The sequence below is a fragment of the Dendropsophus ebraccatus genome, chromosome 14 (genome assembly GCF_027789765.1).
Source record: "Dendropsophus ebraccatus isolate aDenEbr1 chromosome 14, aDenEbr1.pat, whole genome shotgun sequence".
Lineage (NCBI taxonomy): Eukaryota > Metazoa > Chordata > Amphibia > Anura > Hylidae > Dendropsophus > Dendropsophus ebraccatus.
The window spans coordinates 3,763,209-3,784,959 of record NC_091467.1 but is presented as its reverse complement, the minus strand read 5'-3'; the positions used below and the strand labels follow the sequence as shown (position 1 = coordinate 3,784,959).

General features: G+C 44.8%; 1 protein-coding gene across 1 annotated transcript in view; it reads right to left on the bottom strand.

The window, feature by feature from the left end:
• The window catches only part of ATP9A (ATPase phospholipid transporting 9A (putative)), a 99,901-nt gene extending 97,829 nt beyond the window's left edge, over window positions 1-2,072 (bottom strand). Inside the window, exon 1 of the mRNA XM_069953591.1 lies at window positions 1,885-2,072. Within this exon, the coding sequence (XP_069809692.1) occupies window positions 1,885-1,952 (68 nt within the window). The 5' untranslated portion in view covers window positions 1,953-2,072. The remainder of the gene's footprint in view (window positions 1-1,884) is intronic.
• Window positions 2,073-21,751: the final 19,679 nt, after the last annotated feature.

The following is a 21,751-nucleotide window of genomic DNA, read 5'->3' as shown; positions in this document are numbered from 1 at the left end:
CTGAGGGTTTATGGGCATCACCAGGCACAGCCTGTAAAATGAGGCCTAGAACCATCTTTTATATAGATTACTGAGCCGTCTGTCATTAGGTGGCCCATGTGGTGGTGGCATCCGACCTCTGAGGACCTGTTCACAGAGTTCCATCTATGTCTACCCTCGTCTACAAAGGCTCCTATCACAACAAACCTCACTCCTTCTCTATCCTCATAGAGTGTAAGCTCTTGTGACCAGGGCCCTCACTCCTCGTATCCTCCTCTATCCCCATAGATTGTAAGCTCTTGTGACCAGGGCCCTCACTCCTCGTATCCTCCTCTATCCTCATAGATTGTAAGCTCTTGTGACCAGGGCCCTCACTCCTCCTGTGTCTCCTCTATCCTCATAGATTGCAAGCTCCTGTGATCAGGGTCCTCACTCCTCCTCTATCCTCATAGATTGTAAGCTCTTGTGACCAGGGTCCTCACTCCTCCTCTATCCTCATAGATTGTAAACTCTTGTGACCAGGATCCTCACTCCTCTGTCTCCTCTATCCTCATAGATTGTAAGCTCTTGTGACCAGGATCCTCACTCCTCTATCCTCATAGATTGTAAGCTCTTGTGACCAGGATCCTCACTCCTCTGTCTCCTCTATCCTCATAGATTGTAAGCTCTTGTGACCAGGGTCCTCACTCCTCGTATCCTCCGCCATCCTCATAGATTGCAAGCTCCTGTGACCAGGGTCCTCACTCCTCCTCTGTCTCCTCTATCCTCATAGATTGTAAGCTCTTGTGACCAGGGTCCTCACTCCTCCTCTATCCTCATAGATTGTAAGCTCTTGTGACCAGGATCCTCACTCCTCCTCTGTCTCCTCTATCCTCATAGATTGTAAGCTCTTGTGACCAGGATCCTCACTCCTCTGTCTCCTCTATCCTCATAGATTGTAAGCTCTTGTGACCAGGGTCCTCACTCCTCCTCTGTCTCCTCTATCCTCATAGATTGTAAGCTCTTGTGATCAGGATCCTCACTCCTCTGTCTCCTCTATCCTCATAGATTGTAAGCTCTTGTGACCAGGATCCTCACTCCTCTGTCTCCTCTATCCTCATAGAGTGTAAGCTCTTGTGACCAGGGCCCTCACTCCTCCTGTGTCTCCTCTATCCTCATAGATTGTAAGCTCTTGTGACCAGGATCCTCACTCCTCCTCTATCCTCATAGATTGTAAGCTCTTGTGACCAGGATCCTCACTCCTCCTCTATCCTCATAGATTGTAAGCTCCTGTGACCAGGATCCTCACTCCTCCTCTGTCTCCTCTATCCTCATAGATTGTAAGCTCTTGTGACCAGCCTTAGTGATATACTTTCTGGACACATCTCTACATTGTAAATGGTAACCTACTAGGGAACATGTCGGCACCTTATAAAACAATCATTCTTATCAGTCTCATTGCGTCCCATCTTTTATTACGCCACAGTCGACCTATTGTTCTGCCGTCTATCCACATCTGAGAAATGTCTGATTCTACCAGATACAGCGATATGTATACACAGATATCCTTCCCTATGTGTACAGCACAGGTATATACAGTGAGTGGTGGTGCTTTGTAGCTGTATACAGAGTATATAGTATACAGCTACCAGAACAAGGTGTTTCCTCCAACACAAAACCAGGGTAAACACAATAACAAAGCCCTGACGGTCACCGCCAGCAAAGAACAAACGGAGATAAGACAGGAACAGCAGCTCAGGCTGGGATCTCAGGAGCCCGGCTGTCACATTGTGGCCCCTGTATGTGGCCCCAGACACCACACCTGCTGACGGGCCAGGTCTGCTCCCAGCTCTATACACTGGGCTCCTGCACATAGACCCTGCAAAATGGAGGAGCCAGAGCTGTGGGGGCCCCGGGCCTGCTTACCCTCTCTTGTGCTTGCCGTCCATTCTCTTCTTCTGCCTGACAGGTTGGAGGGGAATGTTATCCGTCATCTTGGCTGCTGTAAGGCTGTGGGTGTTGCTGGGAATGGTGGAGCTGCTGGAGGAAGGTGGAGTCTGCCCTCCTCTCCCTCAGTTTCCTGCTTTCTCCTTTGGTCTTCCAGTCTGCTGGGGGATTGTCCAGCTCCATTCCCAATGGCTGCACCTTCATTAACCCCTCGTCACCTCCTGACTATTCTGATATGCTGCTGATCCCTCCTGTAATGTCGGATACAGAAATATCATTATGACTATGGGACTGAGCATCATTACCAGAGGAAAAGGCTTTATACCAATACCGGCCGCGTCCGACACATTTTCTGACTGATGGGAAATCATTTTTCGCAGCGGGCAGAAGCGGTGGTTGTATCATTCCGGACAGACGTCGGCCATATTCATGGTGCACCTACTTATTTATTCCCGCATCATTCGGTATTTGGTTACCAGTGGCTGAAGAAGCTGGATGCAGCACTAAGGAGTCCTGGAAACCATAGATACAGACATAGGCCATACCCATGTGTTCCCGGACTCCATAGGCCTGCATCCAACGTCTTCAACCACCCGTAATCACATACTGAACAATCCGACTCCAGCGCATTCCATCATCATCATCAATGACTTATTGTATAAATAATGCCTTTTTGGTAAGCAGATTTTTAACAAATTTTTGGTGACATTTTTTCTAATTTTCCATTTTTCTATCTATATTATATAATACTCCTGATATTTTGCAGTTCTCATTCTCACCACTGGGGGTAATACTAAGCTGAGACTTCCTGTTGTGTCTGTGGTGATAAGAGGAGGCTGCAGTAAAGTGTACAGCATTGCAGCGTGATAAGGTTAAATTTATATGTTGACCTCTCTCTATGGAGAGAAGCCAAAAACCCAGGTAAAGGATGGTTTTTTAATTATATCTAGAGTTGGAATCCTGCAGTATTACCAGCTCGTCACTTATACGTCACTGACACAGATAAGACAATGTATCATGATTATAAGCCTGGAGAAAATGGCCCAAGTTTTATTATGGTCATCACATTTTATAGACAGATAAAATATAGGGTGGTAACAAATGCTAATAAGACATAGATGAGGCGGTGCTAGTGATTTAGATATTCAGTCATGCGCAATGGCATCTATATTAGTATTCATTATTATTATTCAAAAAGGTTAGAACAATACATTCTCTGCAATGATACTTTCACATTATTCCCACTGTAACAGACAGGCAGCTTTCCTCTGAGAACGGCCTTGAACGCTGATAAACATGTCTCTGAGGGAAATAGTTCTTGAGACAAAACATTCTTTCTAGTGTCCATATCAGAAGTTTTCCAAGGTAAGAAATGGTCCAACTATAAGTTAACCCTATCAGGGACTCTCTAATGTGCTGGAGCTTCTGAGCAAGAGGCCTATATATATGTGTAGTCATATAGGTACGGTGCAGGTAGGTAAAATCGTATCGCTGGCCTTATCATTCCCCCATTTGACATCCGTGGAGCATGGATATGGTTCATCACTGGTGGTTGGGTCGTAGCTGGAGGTTTTAAGGACTCTACCCTCAGTCGCAGGTTGATCAAGGGACCACAGGTGAAAACATCCTCCAAGTACTAGTACAGCATCCAACCTCCAGAAATGTCCAGGCGGCACAGATTCAAGAGAACCGATAAGAGAAAGAAAGCATAGTAACGTTAGTCTCTTATATGAGGGTGAAGCTTCTTCCTGTTTGTCGAGGTTTTATACGAGAGAAAATACACATGAACACTTTTACTGAAAAACAGATCAGTATTATGCATAAGACCACTTGGAAGAGACCCTGAAGGACTCCCATTAGTTTATGGGCATTACCATAGGATAGACAAAAATAGTACCATACGTTTTATTGAAAGTTATAGATGGCGGAACAAACTTACAGCAGATGTGGTAGTAAGATCTGCAATAACCGAAAGAAAATACTAAACAATGGGTGAGTCTGTACAGTATACATCAATATACAGCTTAGTTACAACAAAACAAATAAAAGCTTATTATCAATACCCAAACTAATATATGTATATGACAAATACCTCTCCGGATTTTATCAAAATAACCAAACCTTATTGTCTCATCACTCCTGTCCCTAAGATTTGTCCCTAATCTTGACTACAGATGTAGCCCCCTTCTCTAGGTCCCTTTACCGTAGGACTGCTTTAAAGGTAAGACAATCCTCCGTCCCGAACCTAACTAGTCTCCTGTCACTCCTACGTCTCCCTGTGACACTGAGTGATCAGACAATAAGTTCTTCACTGTATATAACAGACGTGACTCTATCACAAGGACTCTACCACTTCAGCATCATGTGGGTATTGGAAAGTCACAACAACTAACTTTAAAAAATTTCTGAAAAAGAAAAGTTAAGATGTGAACAAATCTTATCTCATGGCAAAAGCAAAAAATAAAAATTCATTGATACATAAACCAAAAACAGCATAACAGGTAAATGCAATAAAATCTCCACAATGTGACCTACTATGTAACCACTAGATTCACTTATAATAACCAATTAGTGAATTCACAATCTTTAGTACCGGATTCTCAAAATTTCCACTTCTTTTTAGTCTTTTTACTTCATTTTGTACCTAGAAAACGTCTTTATGATTAGATCACACAGGTCTAATGACTGGTCGCATGGTCACATCTCTTCCTGTAAATAATCATATAATATAATACATACACCAATAATATGAAGTAACTGGGCGTTTATTACCGATATAATATTTGGATCCTACTGAATTGTCTCTTGTCTCACTGAGATCATCACATATTACACATAAAATAACCACCATAGAAATAAAAGCAAAGTGTAAACGATACATCACCTAAGGGTTCAAAGCCTTATTATGAGAATAATATATATCATATGATCCTTTTTGTAGTAGTAGCATTGGTATGGATCCTTTATCCTTAAACCCATCTTTTGACTGACAGGCCTCTTTACAGACACTTGGACTCTTGGCCTCAGTTATATCGCTTCTTTTAAGGCCACTAGTATCACCTCAGACATTGGCTTTGTTGTCTCCCATAGCTTTGGCTGACCTGTAAAGAAGACACCAATACAAACAAGGACATACCTATATGGACCACCTGTGGCAGGTGGATGACGTCCACTTACATTCCCTGAAACAGGCAGGAAGATGACAGACTATGCAGACAGGCACTTTACGGTGTTACTTACAGTAGGTTATGACAGGTGTAGATAATACAGCCGTACACAACCCTCTCTGCTATATTTGTTGACCCCTGGGCCGCCCAATGTGAGAAAACTACATCACATTACACATGGCTTCCTTCTGCTGATTTTGTCAGATAACTTACAGTGGGATACAAGGCTGTCGGCAAATAGTTATTGGATGCCATCTTTACCCTGTACCTTCTCTCCATCCGCTGGTCTCTCAGCTTGTTGCTGATTGTCTCTGGAAAAGACTTAAAAACAAACAGATCCACATCTCCCCTCCACCTGTACACTATGTACGGTTACCTCAGGAAGAGACTGGAAACATCTCCCCATTCCCTTGTACGCTTTGTACGCTGTTACCTTGGGAAGAGCACAGAAACCACCGCATCACCAGCTTTATCCATCATCCATCACCCTTTTTGGCATCAGGGTTTGTCAGCGTGAACGTTGTGTCAGCCGCTCTATGGCAGCTTTTCTTCTTCTTTGAACAGTTTTTTTTTTCTACAAGTGTTTTTGGTAAGCCCAGGGACCAAACAAATCTCTAATTTGCCAATTAACCCATAATGGTGGGCTTCATATAGACATCTGCACAGTTACCTTCAACCATCCTACATGTCTCAGTGATTGTCCTCACCTCCAGCTTATAGCAGGAGCGGTTTCTGCAGTGGAACGTCACACTGCATGGCGGTCACCATATATCCTTGCGTCTTGTGTCATCCATCTTTGAAAAGTCTGGGATAATCTACAATGAAAACTTTTAAACTTTCATTAATATTTGGGCTTTCAATTACATTTTCATCTTTCACAATTTAAAATATCAAACACAATAAGTAACAAAAACATCCTTATTCAAAAATAAAAAATTTGTACGGTGTTTAAAAAAATTTAAAACATCAAAATTGGCTACTCCATCAAAATGGCTGCTCCCATTTCCATTCACCTCTATCCCCTCCCCCATTTGAATCTACATCAATAGGCAACAGAGATGCTGGATTCAATGCACTTAGCACAAGATATATATATATTGGGGGGGCATAAGGAGTGCAGACTGGAGCCATGGACATGGGTTTGGTTTTTACTAGGGATAAAAGTACATATATATTCATGAGCTAAGTCTGCTATAATCATCACAAAACTGTTACTCCTAAAAATAAAAACATTAAAAAAATTAAATGAATTAGCTGAAATGAATATTCCTTCCATACGCTGCTCTTATCAGTAAACAGAACGCTCTGTGCCTCACTTCTAACCTTGAGCAGTGAGCAGTAAAATCATAGATACAAGAGTTAAAATTTCTTGGAAGTTTTTTTTTTTTTTTCTTTTTTTTTCTAACATCCTTGAAGTTACAGAAGATATCAGCGCTGTGCTCCTATACACCAGACTGTAACCTTGGACAGTGACACACATACTTATAACTTAGTAGAATAAAAAAACAATTTGCGTAGAACTTATTAGGATAGATGTGTACACATATATACACATATATATATATATAAAGACTTGTTAAATAAAGTTACATAGAAATATATATTACAGTAGTAAGTTACTACTCCTTAGAAGTATATATATTTTACTATAGTAAACTACTTCTTCTTTGAAATATCATACGTTGGGGACACACACTTAAAGAAAATCTGCTTACAATATATATTGGGATACATATATATACCTACAACATACTTTTTAAATACAAATGTGTAAGTTACAGTAATAAGTTACTACAGGCTCCTTATACCATTGGGTTCTTAATAAGTGCACAAAATTCTGCGTTTGATCTTTACCAATTATCACTTTTCTCTTGACATTCCAAATAAACGTACTTTTTCTCTCTGACTCCTCCTACTGACACTTCCGTATACACTAATAGGTCTAATAGACCCAGCTCCTTCAAACAGTCTCATTGCTTTTCCCTCCAACAAACCTTTGTCTAACTTTCTTCACCATCAGGTAATAATATTCATTAATAAATGTGCAAAACAGTTGTTAGACTCTATCGGAAAGTCCTGTGCCCGCCCCCTCAGTGACACTAAGCAGTATGGGCGGAGGACAGAAATGCCAGGAGTTAAAATGGCCACCGGACTAGATAACCGGATATAAGGGTGTTGGCTTAGGGCATGGTTTTGAGACGTCACAATTATAATACAGACGTGGATGATATGTGGGAGTGGTTGGCTTTCAGTCGCCATCTTTGAGGGCTGATTACAGAAAAGTGGCGTAGCTAAATAAGCAAATGTTCCACGGTCGGGACAACAGAAAATGATCAACATTTTGTAACACGTAACATACTTCTAAAGGGGAACACCAGCTTAGTAAAACTGGCTGAAATACAGTATAATGTAGGAGCGTACATTACATTACACTAACAGCTCTGATTCTTTTTTTTTTTTCTCTAACTCTGCTTGCATGTGATCTGCAGCCCTCAGAGCTGGTTGATGACCTTGTACAAAACATAACAAATAACACACACAAAAAACTTTGTATGCTGCTTCACTACGCAGCATTAATTAACCTCTTCAGCTCTCTCAGTACTGTATCTAGCAATGAGCTGGACTGTTCTCCTTGTCTGAGTACGTGGCTTTGTACTCAGACACTTATATGGCACTATACACTATTTGAGGTTAGGCTTCCCACCTCCACAAAGGCATTGGTCTTACTATCAGGTAAGGGGCACTTTAAATCAAAGTAACTACTTCAACAGCTGACAAAGGGGAAGAACAAAGGGTCTATACGCCACCATTGGACGTAGGTTGGCTTTTCGCAGGATCTGGGGTTTGTATACAGATATAAACTGGGTACAATGGTGTAACATAATGATGTGGCTTGGGTCTGCCACACACACTACAATATTCTGTCTTATCTAGATATTGCTGGTCACCGGCACATGTCCACCCAGCTGGACCTGTGCTTCCCACCCATTATCCTGAATGTTTTCCTTCTGTCCGACCCTCTGGCTCTCATCTATCTACTCCACACCCTCCCCTCTTAGAACTCTAATCCTTGATTCCCCCTTAGGGATAGTACTTCGATTAACCCCCAAGGTTCCTGGAAATTCCAAGGACCCATTTGCCCTGCATGTTACATGTAGGTCTGGTTACCTACCCACAAGGCAAAAATAAGTGTGCACAGGAGTGTAAGGGGTTTCCCAGGTGTTGGTCAGAGAGCCAGAGGCTGGTGGGGCTAAGGCATGTATCTGCCTTCATATCAAACCTCCTAAAGATCTGTTCTAGATCTTGCACTGCATTTTCTCATGCCCATCGCTAACTATATCTTTCTTAGCTTCACATCAGCTTCACATAAACTTCTTGTGGAGACTGGGGATCCCTTCTTTTAGAGAATAACTGTCTCATCCTTGCTCAGCTAATCCCTAGGTAGCGTATTGGGGAACGAAACCTAAACCTTAGGTTTTAACAAGCACAGCCGCTATAGGCCCAGCCGTCACAGTGACACACTATGGCGACGCACTACAGCAACCTTGCTATAGGCCCAGCCGTCACAGTGACACACTATGGCGACGCACTACAGCAACCTACTGTCCCTCGTTGCTAATTCCTCCTAGGGGGCAAGGGGGTAAGTCACAGATCTTCTGACCTGCTCTCTACCACAGTACAAGCACAAGTAATGGGATCAATACAAGTATTGTTCCCGCTGCTCGAGACAGATATCACTTATCAGGAACCCGTTCACTCCAAAAGTTATGTGCCTGCTGTCTGTGACCTCGCAGGTGTTCTCGATGCCATGCTGTATTACAAGGGTTAAGAATTAATCACAGCCTCCCCGTAAGGACGCAGAAGTGAATAAGTTCGGCAATCCCTTTCCTTAATTCAGCATAAATACAGCAACAGCTTATCTCAATCACACAACAGTTTGCGACAGCAATGCAGCACTTTAACCTTGTCCTATCCTGGGTTACAGAGTTCTTTGTCTAACAATTAGACTCAGCTTTACAAACATATATAGAGAACGCAGGTGTGACGGGAATCTGATTAGATCCGTTCCCCTGAGGCGCAGATAGTACGTAAGAAAGGAAAGTCTCTCTTACCTGGCCAGTTATATCCGCGCGTCCGATGACGGATAAATCACCACATCCCGTCTGTCTGCGTTCTAGTTTGCAAGAGGCTGAGTCCCAGTTCGGACGCCAAATGTTAAGGTTAAATTTATATGTTGACCTCTCTCTATGGAGAGAAGCCAAAAACCCAGGTAAAGGATGGTTTTTTAATTATATCTAGAGTTGGAATCCTGCAGTATTACCAGCTCGTCACTTATACGTCACTGACACAGATAAGACAATGTATCATGATTATAAGCCTGGAGAAAATGGCCCAAGTTTTATTATGGTCATCACATTTTATAGACAGATAAAATATAGGGTGGTAACAAATGCTAATAAGACATAGATGAGGCGGTGCTAGTGATTTAGATATTCAGTCATGCGCAATGGCATCTATATTAGTATTCATTATTATTATTCAAAAAGGTTAGAACAATACATTCTCTGCAATGATACTTTCACATTATTCCCACTGTAACAGACAGGCAGCTTTCCTCTGAGAACGGCCTTGAACGCTGATAAACATGTCTCTGAGGGAAATAGTTCTTGAGACAAAACATTCTTTCTAGTGTCCATATCAGAAGTTTTCCAAGGTAAGAAATGGTCCAACTATAAGTTAACCCTATCAGGGACTCTCTAATGTGCTGGAGCTTCTGAGCAAGAGGCCTATATATATGTGTAGTCATATAGGTACGGTGCAGGTAGGTAAAATCGTATCGCTGGCCTTATCAAGCGTCATGTGACACCAGTAGATAGAGGAGACAATAGCAGCTCCCTGTGGAATGACCTCTTCACAGGTCACAGAGCGCGCTCAGTAATGTCTCACATTCATCTTATGGGGACAGTCTGTCTATTGTCATCTATGTTCATGAGGCTTGCTGTAAAGCATGTCACTAAATGCTGTTAAAAACAGCTTAGCAAAATTGCAGCCCCTATAACAATGTTAAAGGAGACGTGCGGCAAAAATTGTTATTAAAGTATTGTATTGCCCCCCAGAAGTTATACAAATCACCAATATACTTTCCTGCACTTACTACTGCATCAAGGCTTCACTTCCTGGATAACATGGTGATGTCACTTCCTGGATAACATGGTGATGTCACTTCCTGGATAACATGGTGATGTCACTTCCTTGATAACATGGTGATGTCACGACTCCCTGAGCTGTGCGGGCTGTGGCTGCTGGACAGGATGATGGCAGGGGGACACTGAGGGACACAGGACACTGGAGGGACATTGGGCATCCCTCTGCCATCATCCTCTCTAGCAGCCACAGCCTGCACAGCTCTGGGAGTCGTGACATCACCATGTTATCCAGAAAGTGACATCACCATGTTATGCAGGAAGTGACATCACCATGTTATCCAGGAAGTGACATCACCATGTTATTCAGGAAGTGACATCACCATGTTATCCAGTAAGTGACATCACCATGTTATCCAGGAAGTGACATCACCATGTTATCCAGGAAGTGACATCACCATGTTATGCAGGAAGTGACATCACCATGTTATCCAGGAAGTGACATCACCATGTTATTCAGGAAGTGACATCACCATGTTATCCAGAAAGTGACATCACCATGTTATCCAGGAAGTGACATCACCATGTTATCCAGGAAGTGACATCACCATGTTATCCAGGAAGTGACACCACCATGTTATCAAGGAAGTGACATCACCATGTTATCCAGGAAGTGACATCACCATGTTATCCAGCAAGTGACATCACCATGTTATCCAGGAAGTGACATCACCATGTTATCCAGGAAGTGACATCACCATGTTATCCAGGAAGTGAAGCCTTGATGCAGTAGTAAGTGCAGGGAAAAAAGCATTTCCCATAATAAGTGTATATTAGTGATTTGTATAACTTTTGGGCGGCAATACAATACTTTAATACAAATTTTTGCTGGACTTCTCCTTTAAAAAAAACTTATAATCAGCAAAAGAAAATCTAGGCAACACACTCCTTTTAGCCCCTTAACAGTGGATTACGTACATTTATACCATCTTGTCGCTAGGAGAGTTCAGGGGGGGGGGCACACCGCAACCCTGCTCTGAACTGCCGCGATCATGACTGCTATCTGCAGTCTGGGACCGTGGCTATTAACGGGCGCAGCCTGTCGCCGCTGCCGCTAATTAAGACTGCTAAATGCAGCTGTCAAACATGACAGCTGCATTTAAAAGTTTTCTATGGACCTTTCCCTGGTGTCTAGTGGATGGATTCTCCCCCCACCTGCAATGCGATCGCGGACGGGGGGATCACTTCATCGTTCCAGCCCGGGACTTGGCGTCGGAATAATGCTAATCACGGCTTGGTATTTTATTCATCTGGTCTTCAGCAGACCAGACCGATCTCATTGATTGGTGCTGTATTAACCCCTAGCTGCTGCAGGACGTTACTGAACGTCCTGGTGCTGCTAGGGGAGTTCCAAGGGGGGTCCCGCAGCGACTCCGCTCAGAACTACTGTGATCTCGGGTGCTATATGCAGCCCGGGACCGTGGCTATTAGCGGGCACAGTCTGATCGCCGTGCCCACTAAATAAGTATTAAGATGCAGATGTCAAAGTTGACAGCTGCATCTAAATGCTTGCTGTCCGCCTTCCCTGCTGAACACAGATCTCATGGATCTATGCAGTATATTTATACTGCATAGATCTCAATGAGAGATCAGTGTAGTGATACTAAAAGTCCCCCAGGGGGGAATAACCCTAACCTCAGGGGGGAATAACCCTAACCCCAGGGGGGGGAATAACCCTAACCCCAGGGGGGGAATAACCCTAACCCCAGGGGAAAATAAACTCTAACCCCAGGGGGACTAACCCTAACCTCAGGGGGGGGATAACCCTGACCTCAGGGGGGAATAACCCTAACCCCAGGGGAACTTCTAGTATGTGATTAAAAAAATAAATAAATGTTTTTTTTTTATTAATACAAAATCCCCTCCCCTAATAAAAGTTTGAATCACCCCCCTTTCCCCATTTTATAAATATAAATAAATAAACATGTTTGGTATCGCCACGTGCGTAATCACACGAACTATTAAATTATCAAATTCCTGATCTCGCACGGTAAACAGCATAAGTGCATTCCCACCTGTAGCTTTCCATCTTTTCAATATCAAGTTATTATGGATTCTGCACAGTTTTGCTGTTATCTAGATTCATTCACCCCCACCGAATGCCTAGAATCATCAAACCTCAGTCCAACCCGACACGCTCCCTGCTCCTGGCCCCCACCCTCCGTGTCGGCATCACGTGTCCTCAGTCTCTTCAATGGGCCGGGTTAGCGCTTCTAACCCAGCCAAACTGAAGTGAAGGAGGACACTGATGGGGTGGCTGCTGTTGGAGAGGGAGACAGTGATTAGTGCATCTGTCTTTGTCTCCTTCTCTAACTGCAGCCGCCTAGTCACCCACACCATGTGCCCCCTCCCCCCCGAGCCCCAGAGCACTGTTGCAACTGCACCCCCCCCCTCCCCCCCCGGTTCTCACCCGCGGCAAAATCCCACACACACACCCCCCCTGCCGTCCTCACCCGTGGCACAAGCCCCCAACGCCCCCTCCCCACCCCCGGTTCCTCACGAGCGGCACCCCTGGCCCTCACCCGTGGCAGCGCCACCATCTCAGCTCAGCTACACCATGACTATCTTATCTCTGCTACACCGTCGCCACCATCTCAGCTCTGCTACACCATCTCAGCTCTGCTACACCATCGCCACCATCTCAGCTCTGCTATACCATCACCACCATCTCAGCTCTGCTACACCACTGCCACCATCTCAGCTCTGCTACACCATCACCACCATCTCAGCTCTGCTACACCACTGCCACCATTTCAGCTCTGCTACACCATCACCACCATCTCAGCTCTACTACACCATCACCACCTTCTCAGCTCTGCTACACCATCACCACTATCTCAGCTCTGCTACACCATTCCCACCATCTCAGCTCTGCTACACAATCATAATCGCCATCATCCTCTCAGCTCTGCTACACCATCATCAAGTATAAGCATTGCATGATGGGAAATGTAGTTTCCTATCTTGGATATAGAATGGCTTTTAGAAAACTTGTAACTCAGGAACGGTAGCAGCTGGAAAGACGGGAGATGGCTCAAAATTCTCAGAGGGGCTTGGTAAGACCAGCTAGGTTTGGGAGTATTACAATTTTTAAGCTCTCGGGGGGAATACCCCTTTAATTTGCAATCCGCACCTGAACTGTTGTTTCTGAAAGTGGTTATGTTTTTGAAGCACTGGATAACCCCTTTAAGTATACTACACTGATCTCTATGAGAGATCAGTGTGGTGATATTAGAAGTCCCCCAGAGGGACTTCTAATTGCTGTTAAAGTTTTTTTTATTTTTATTTAAAAAAAGGTGTTTTTATTAATAAAAAAAATCCCCTCCCCTAATAAGTCTGAATCACCCCCCTTTTCCCATTATATAAATAAAAATAAACAAATAAATATATTCAGTATCGCTGCATGCGTAATCGCCTGAACTATTAATTTATCACATTCCTGATCTCGCACGGTAAACTGCATAAGCGCAAAAACCCGCCAAAGTGCAAAATTGTGCATTTTTGGTCGCATCAAATCAAAAATTGTAATAAAAAGCGATCAAAAAGTCAATATGCACAGGCAAGGTACCAATAGAAAGTGCAAATCATGGCGCAAAAAATGACACCTCACACAGCCCCATAGACCAAAGGATAAAAGCGCTATAAGCCTGGGAATGAAGCGATTGTAAGGAACGTATATTTATTTTTCCGTGTAATATTACCCTAACTGAAGTCTGCAAAGGCTTTATTCCCACATAGTATTTTTGCTCAGTATTTTGCAACCAAAATCAGGAGTGGAGTGAAAACTCAAAAGGCTATGCTCCCACACTGTTGAAATTGAGTGGATGGATGCCATTTAATATCAAATAATAGCCATTGTTTTAAAATAACGGTAATTATTTGTCATTAAATGACGTCCATCTACTCAATTTCAACAGTGTGGGGACATAGCCTTTGGTGTTTTCAATCCACTCCTGATTTTGGTAGCAAAATACTGAGCAAAAATACTGTGTGTGAACATAGCCTGAATGTACTTACTTTTTTTTTCCTGTTCTGAAGACTACAATGACTGTTCTTTTTGTATGAAATGGTCAGTGAGGGGTGTGAGGATTTTTTTTATTTCAAGAAAAAAATATTTTACTGGTGTATTCTGTATTTTATTTTTTAACTTAAAGGGGTTACCCAGCGCTACAAAAACATGGCCACTTTCCCCCCTCTTTTGTCTCCAGATTGGGTTGGGTTTGAAACTCAGTTCCATTGAAGTAAATGAAGCTTAATTGCAAACCACACCTGACCTGGAGACAAGAGGGGGGAGTGGCCATGTTTTTATAGCGCTGGATAACCCCTTTAATTTACAAGCTTACTAGCAGCATGCATTACTAAGCTGGTGCTTAGTGGTAACCCATAAAATGGCCAACACCAACCCATGCATTAGCAACCCAGTACCCACCCCAGTTATAAAATACAGCCGTTGTTTTTACATAATGTGAACATAGCCTTATTACACGTGATATTACATGGAACGATTATTGAAACAAAAAATCGTTAAATCGTTGGGATTTGAAGGATAATCATTTAGTGTAATAGCAGACAAGGATTAAACAACCAACGAGAAATCGTTGGTCATTTAACAGAATTTTGACCTATTTTATCGTTGATTGTTCACAATAGTTCACAAAATCGCTTTGTGTAATAGTACCCCTAGAGTGTGCTCATCTCTAAAGGTGCATTTACACGAAACGATAATTGGCCCGATGGAACGATTAACGATGTCGGAGTAACAATTTTGTTTTCATAACGATCAGCGTTTAGACAGTACGATATATCGTACGGAAAATTCGTTTTGCGAACATTTTGCGAACGCTTAAGCCTATTTCACACATTGGTTAAATCGGCGAACGACTGTTTACACGGAACGATCTGCAAATGTTTTGCGAACGACCATTTGAGAACATGTTGAAAGATCAAAATGAACGATTTCTCGTTCGTCGTTTGATCGTTCGCTGCATTTACACGTACGATTATTGTTTAAATTCGATCGTTATTGCGCAAATTCACACGATAATCGTTACGTGTAAACGCACCTTAACACTAACCAAAGTGCTGACCAAGATAGTGACAAAAATACTGCCCGAATACCAAACAAGACAATAATCCTGACCAAAATGCTATCTACAATCATAGCCAAGATCCATAATAAATCTCCGAACCTGAGTGCTCTGCTTTTGTTTACTCATGGCTGAATAAGTTGGATGCAGCCCCAGAAAAGCATGAATGCGGCCTATGGTAGATGGATACAATTAGGGCCTTTCCATGTTTTTGAGGCTGGGCTGCATACACCTTCTCCAGCCACAGGTAATCCATTGGTTTCTGCCATTTTTTTCTTTAGGTCCATTTTGTTTCAGGTGTTTATGGTGTCCGGCCTGTCCTTCGATGCTTCATCACTTTTTTTTTTATTTGCTGGATTTTTGAAATCTCTGTTGAAAAAAAAATAATTCTGCACTGCAGATTGATGACTGCATGGACTCTCAGGAAACGTCTAACACGGCCATTAACAAAACACGGCTAACGATACATGGCCGCTAACGATACATGGCCACTAACGATACATGGCCGCTAACCATACATGGCCGCTAACGATACATGGCCGCTAACGATACATGGCCGCTAACGATACATGGCCGCTAACGTTACATGGCCGCTAACGATACATGGCCGCTAACGATACATGGCCGCTAACCATACATGGCCGCTAACGATACATGGCCGCTAACGATACATGGCCGCTAACCATACATGGCCGCTAACGATACATGGCCGCTAACAATACATGGCCGCTAACAAAACACGGCTGCTAACCATACATGGCCGCTAACGATACATGGCCGCTAACAATACATGGCCACTAACGATACATGCCCACTAATGAAACATGGCTGCTAACAAAACACGGCTGCTAACCATACATGGCCACTAACAAAACACGAATATGCAAAAAAGGAGCCTGTGGAGCCTCATTGAAGAGTCTCAAAACCCAGGACTAACCAGATATCCCTCCGGGAAGGACCCAGCCAAGGGGCAGCTCCTGTTAGGAATCCACCAAAACCACCATATTAAGTGGCCCTATAAGTCAATGTAATGACAAGGGATAAACCAAGGCTGGGTAATAGAGATGAGCGAACCTGGAGCATGCTGGAGTCGATCCGAACCCGATCGTTCGGCATTTGATTAGTGGTGGCTGCTGAAGTTGGATAAAGCCCTAAGGCTATGTGGAAATCATGGATATAGTCATTGGCTGGATCCATGTTTTCCAGACAACCTTAGAGCTTTATCAAAGTTCAGCAGCCCCAGCTAATCAAATGCCGAACGTTCCAGTTCGGATCGACTCGAACCAGAACCCGGTTCGCTCATCTCTACTAGGTAACCATCCACATACAGCAGTTTCGGGTGTTGCCCCTCATCAGTGTGGAGCAAGATTCTGGCTAGGTGGGAGCAATGCCTAGTAGAGCCTAGTCTCTTATGACTAACAAAACACAGCCGCTAATGATACATGACCACTATGAATACATGGCTGCTGACGATACATGTCTGCTAACGATACATGGCCGCTAATGATACATGGCCGCTAATGAAACATAGCCGCTGACACATGGCCGCTAATAAAACATGGCCGCTAACAATGCATGGCCGCTAATGATACATTGTAAGCATGTGTGGCTGTCACCAATGATAACATGTCCTAAATACTGGAGCCTATAATATAAACAATGGCTGCTTTATCAATTTACATCCACCACATCACCCTGGCAGTGGCCGCCATTACAGAAGAGCAGCCTCTGCCCAGCAACAACACAAGCCCCGCCCACGCACAGTATTGGCGATCTCCTGTGATAGGACGCCGCTGAGCGGGAGCTTGCATCTGCGACACGCCCCTTTCACCTCGGAGCCAATGGGGTCCCCCCCTGAGCCGTGGAGCCGCCGCAGTCGCCGTGTTACCTGGAGTCCGTCAGGCGCTGGTCGGGTCTGTAAGGAGGCGGGGCCTGTGGGGGCCTCGGCTGCTGATTTGGGTCAGACCTGAAGGGGGCGCAGTATGTACCTGAGGAAAAACTTCAGGGCTGAAGCCTCAGAGGAGGAAGGATCTTCTCAAGAGCGGCTGCCATAAGAAGCCACTGAGGAATTGTGCAGCCACACTGATGCGAGCTTCCCACAGGACTGGCGGCCATTTTTAGGGAAATGTTTCTGACTTGGCGGCCATTTCTAAACTAGCTCTGGAAGTAAAAGCAGGTAATAAAGCAGTGAGGGAAGCCAATTACTCCTTCTGAGCTGTGTGGCAGCCATTTTAAGGACTGTGGTTTAGAGTGTGGCAGCCATTTTAAGGACTGTGGTTTAGAGTGTGGCAGCCATTTTAAGGACTGTGGTTTAGAGTGCGGCAGCCATTTTACAGACTGTGGTTTAGAGTGTGGCAGCCATTTTAAGGACTGTGGTTTAGAGTGCGGCAGCCATTTTACAGACTGTGGTTTAGAGTGTGGCAGCCATTTTCATACAATATTGAAAGAACCTGCTGAGTAAGCTTGAGCCGAACATCTTGGGGCATCAGAGAAGAAACATCCTCATAATGTACAGCGGGATCGGTGACATCTGTGTGAGGAAACCCCCCATCTTATACCTTAGCCTCCGCTCCTCTGTATTGAGGCTCCTCCCCTGAGTTACCTCATCATCTTCTCTCGCTCATCAGTGGTAGGTAGGTAAGAGGCATCTTTCTTCCTATAAATTGTCTCTGATCGCTCCAATATAATCCCTGCAAAGGATATGTTTCTCTAGTGCCTGGGATAATGACCGTTAAAGGGCAGTATCTATCCCGCAGATATGTCCCTATTGTGCACGGAGTATGAAGTGATGTTTCTTACCTTCATCCTCTGCGATGTTTCCGTGCTATTTGGCGTTTAATCCATATGCTAATTAGGTGTTTGGTGCATCGACCTGTCTCACCTCGCTGCTAAGGGATGGGCCCCTCAGGGGCAGAGCCATAACTAATTTATTTCATGGCCCATTCACACTACAGATTCGGCAGAGAGCAGAGGCACATGAGTCCTTCCATTAAAAGACATAGGAGAGATTCGGCGCAGAGTCTGCGCATGGAGGATCCCGGCAGAATCTCAGCGCCAAATCCATAGTGTGAACAGGCACTTACAGTAACCTCTTGTTTGCATCTCCCATAAGCCACGATTGAGAGTTCTGAGAGTACAGAAAAAGCAGATGGGGCAGAAGTCATCTGGGAATGCCCTGATCACAGCGATATGCCAATATTAAAAGTTATGTCACCGAGAAGGGATAAGTAGCTGATGGTGGTAATCTGCTGGGATCCACACTCATCCTGGGACACCAATCATTCTCAATGGGACGTCCGTAAACAGGTGAATAGAGATCGCTCTGCTACAGCAGGAGCAGCAGTCACATGTACGCCCTCCCTCTTGATTAATTCCGGGGGTCTATTGACTTCCATTCTCTGCATTACTGGTGGTCCCATCAGCTAGTTATCACCTATCCTGTGTTTGTGTCTCTCTCTCTATATATATAGAATGTCAGGTGGGTACCAAGTAGAGAGCTGCAGACGCTGTCAGATGGGTGATAGGGAGATAAGACAAATGACACCTTTGTCTTTGATGATGACCATTTGCAGAGCTATAAAATTGCATTTTTTCTTGGAAGCTTAAAGCGATTCTGAACCCACAATCTGACACCCCCAAACCGCTTGTAGCGTCAGATAGCTGCTTTTACTTATGATCTGTCCTGGGGTCCGTTTGGCAGATGATGCAGTTATTGTCCTAAAAAACAACTTTTAAATTTGCAGCCCTGTGTCAAATAGGTGTGGCCTAGAGTACCTATGCCCTAGGCATGCAACACCCCTCGGCCCCTCCTCCCCACCCTGCTCATCATTAGGAACACCCCAAGAACAATTTTTCCTATTCATCACCTGTGTGAACACTGCACATGAGCTGGATTGTTACGGCACCTGTGCAGTGTTCTAGTGATAAATAGGTAAAAACCTGCCCGGGGGGCATACCTAGTGATGAGGAAGGCGGGGAGGTGTTGCAATCCTAGGGTGAACACACACTCTAGGCGACGCCAATTTGACACAGGGCTGCAAGTTTAAAAGTTGTTTCTTAGGACAACAGCTGCATCATCTGCCAAACAGAGCCCAGGATAGATCAGCTATCCAAAGGTACAAGGGGTTTGGGGAGGGTCAGATTGTGGGTACACTTTAAGTGTTGCTGAGCTGCAGCATGCTCGCCTCCTCTCCTATCTGTCCTTTCCTTGACTAACTCACATACAGGACCTAGGATCCAGCCTTTCATCAATGGTGCATGCTACGGCTCGGCATCACTTCTGTGGCACTTCAGCTTTCAAGGACAAATAGTATTTTATAATTGCAAATGGACATAACTAGAGATGAACGCAACTGGAGCAAAGCTGTAGTCTGATTGTTCTGCAGTGGTTGAAGAAGTTGGATGCAGCCCTAGGGAGTCCAGGAAAACATGGATCCAACTGTAGGGCATAGGCTGTATACACAAGTACTCCTAAGGGCTTCATCCAACTTCTTCAGTCACTGGTAATAAAATACAGAACGATCGGACTTGAGCACACTCCAGTTGCGCTCATCTACCTGTGTCTTCAGCTTCCTAGAATGGACTTGACATTAAAGGGGTGCTCCAGCGTGGGGGCACTTTTTTGGGGGGACCGGGGAGGAGGTGGCTGAAATAAAAGACGTCCACTTACCTCCCCGGTTCCAGCGGCGGGTCCCGCTTCACTGCGCTCCGGTGCCCGGTTCCCGGCCGCTTCCGGGTGTCTGACGCGGGCCCGAGACGTGACGTCTCAGGTCCGCTCAGCCACTCAGTGAAGGAGGCGGGATCCGTTTGAAGTCCGCTCGGATCCCGCCTCCTTTACTAAGTGGCTGAGCGGCCCTGAGACGTAGCGTCTCGGGCGGCGTCAGCCACCCGGAAGCGGCCGGGGACCGGAGCGCCGTGATGCGGGACCCGCCACTGGGACCGGGGAGGTAAGTGGACGTCTTTTATTTCAGCCACCTCCTCCCCAGTCCCCCCAAAAAAGTGCCCCCACGCTGGAGCCCCCCAGGCTTACAAAAACATGGCCACCTTCTCCCAGAAACAGCACATTTCCATGAAGTTGTGCCTCATCCTGATCCCATACTGTAAGCGGCTCTCTACCCGCTGGGTGTAGCACGTGTTGTGTGATTTCCTCCCGCTCTAGGATGTCCAGCCTATTCAGAGAGCCATCCCTCCTCCTTCCGTGGCCACTCAGTATGGATGATGATTGACAGTTGTGGAACCTGAAGCAAAAAATTTCAGTCCCAAGCCTCTGTCTGGCAATGAAATATAAGCTTGTGGACACACTTGGCATGGTGTCTAGTCACCACTCTCTGTCAGCGCGCTCAGTGGGGATGATTGACAGGGAGAGGTGCCAGTAACGGGCCTTTCTGCCGAGCATGATGACAGGGAGAGCAGTGACTAGATATGGGCGCAGAGCCGCCCAGATGACTACCTGCCTCACTCTGCCGCCTGCGTGCAGACAAAGCTGCCAAAAACATCCTAAACATCTGTTCTATTCATGGGCCCTGTTATAGTCAATCTGCCATTCACATTCAAAACTACTGCAACTGGTAGATGCTGTTAGGACAAGGAGACACCTAGGGCCCTTCATAAATCTATGCCTCCAGAACATAGCAAATGCTTTTACAGTCTCAGCTTTTCAGGAGCTTGACAAACGTCTGATCACTCCCTTCCCTGCTTGACCGACACCTGAGAGGTGAGAGCCAAGCAGGGTCAGGTACGCGAGGGAGGAATGAGAGGCGTTACAGCTTGCTGCACTTCAGTAGCTTGGGAACACCTCTGATTCATACTATAGAATAAAAGCATAAAAGTTGTGGCAGTACAGACAGATATGAGAGGTACCATGTGTCTCCCTGATCACAATTACAGCTTCACACAGATATAAGCACATACCCCCACAACGCTATCTTACCATCAGGTATTGGTTAGGGACCTTCTTAGATCTGTCAGGTGACCATATTACACAACACCCATAGCCCAATGTGCATCTTAGGAGTTAGAGGATCATATTACAGGCCTGTTATGAACTGCAGGAGATCCAGGAGTTGCATCTGTGCTACAAGTGTCTGAATGTTTCCAGAGTAGCAGAAAAAGACACGTAGCTTTTTCATATCACCCCTGAAGAAGCTGATGCAATCTAAAAAAACATGTTGATTTCTGAACACATTCAAGCACACACCTGCCGTTTTACAAAATTTCAGAAACGTCCCAGATACACTTCAAAAGTTTTAATCAGTCGTGATCAGGAGTGTTTGGACTAACCAATCAGACGGGCGCCTCTCTGTGTCTAAGTGAGCGAGACTGCCCTATACAATTACATTATGCAGCTGGGAGAGAATGGGCTAAACTTAGGGCCCTATTCTACAGGACG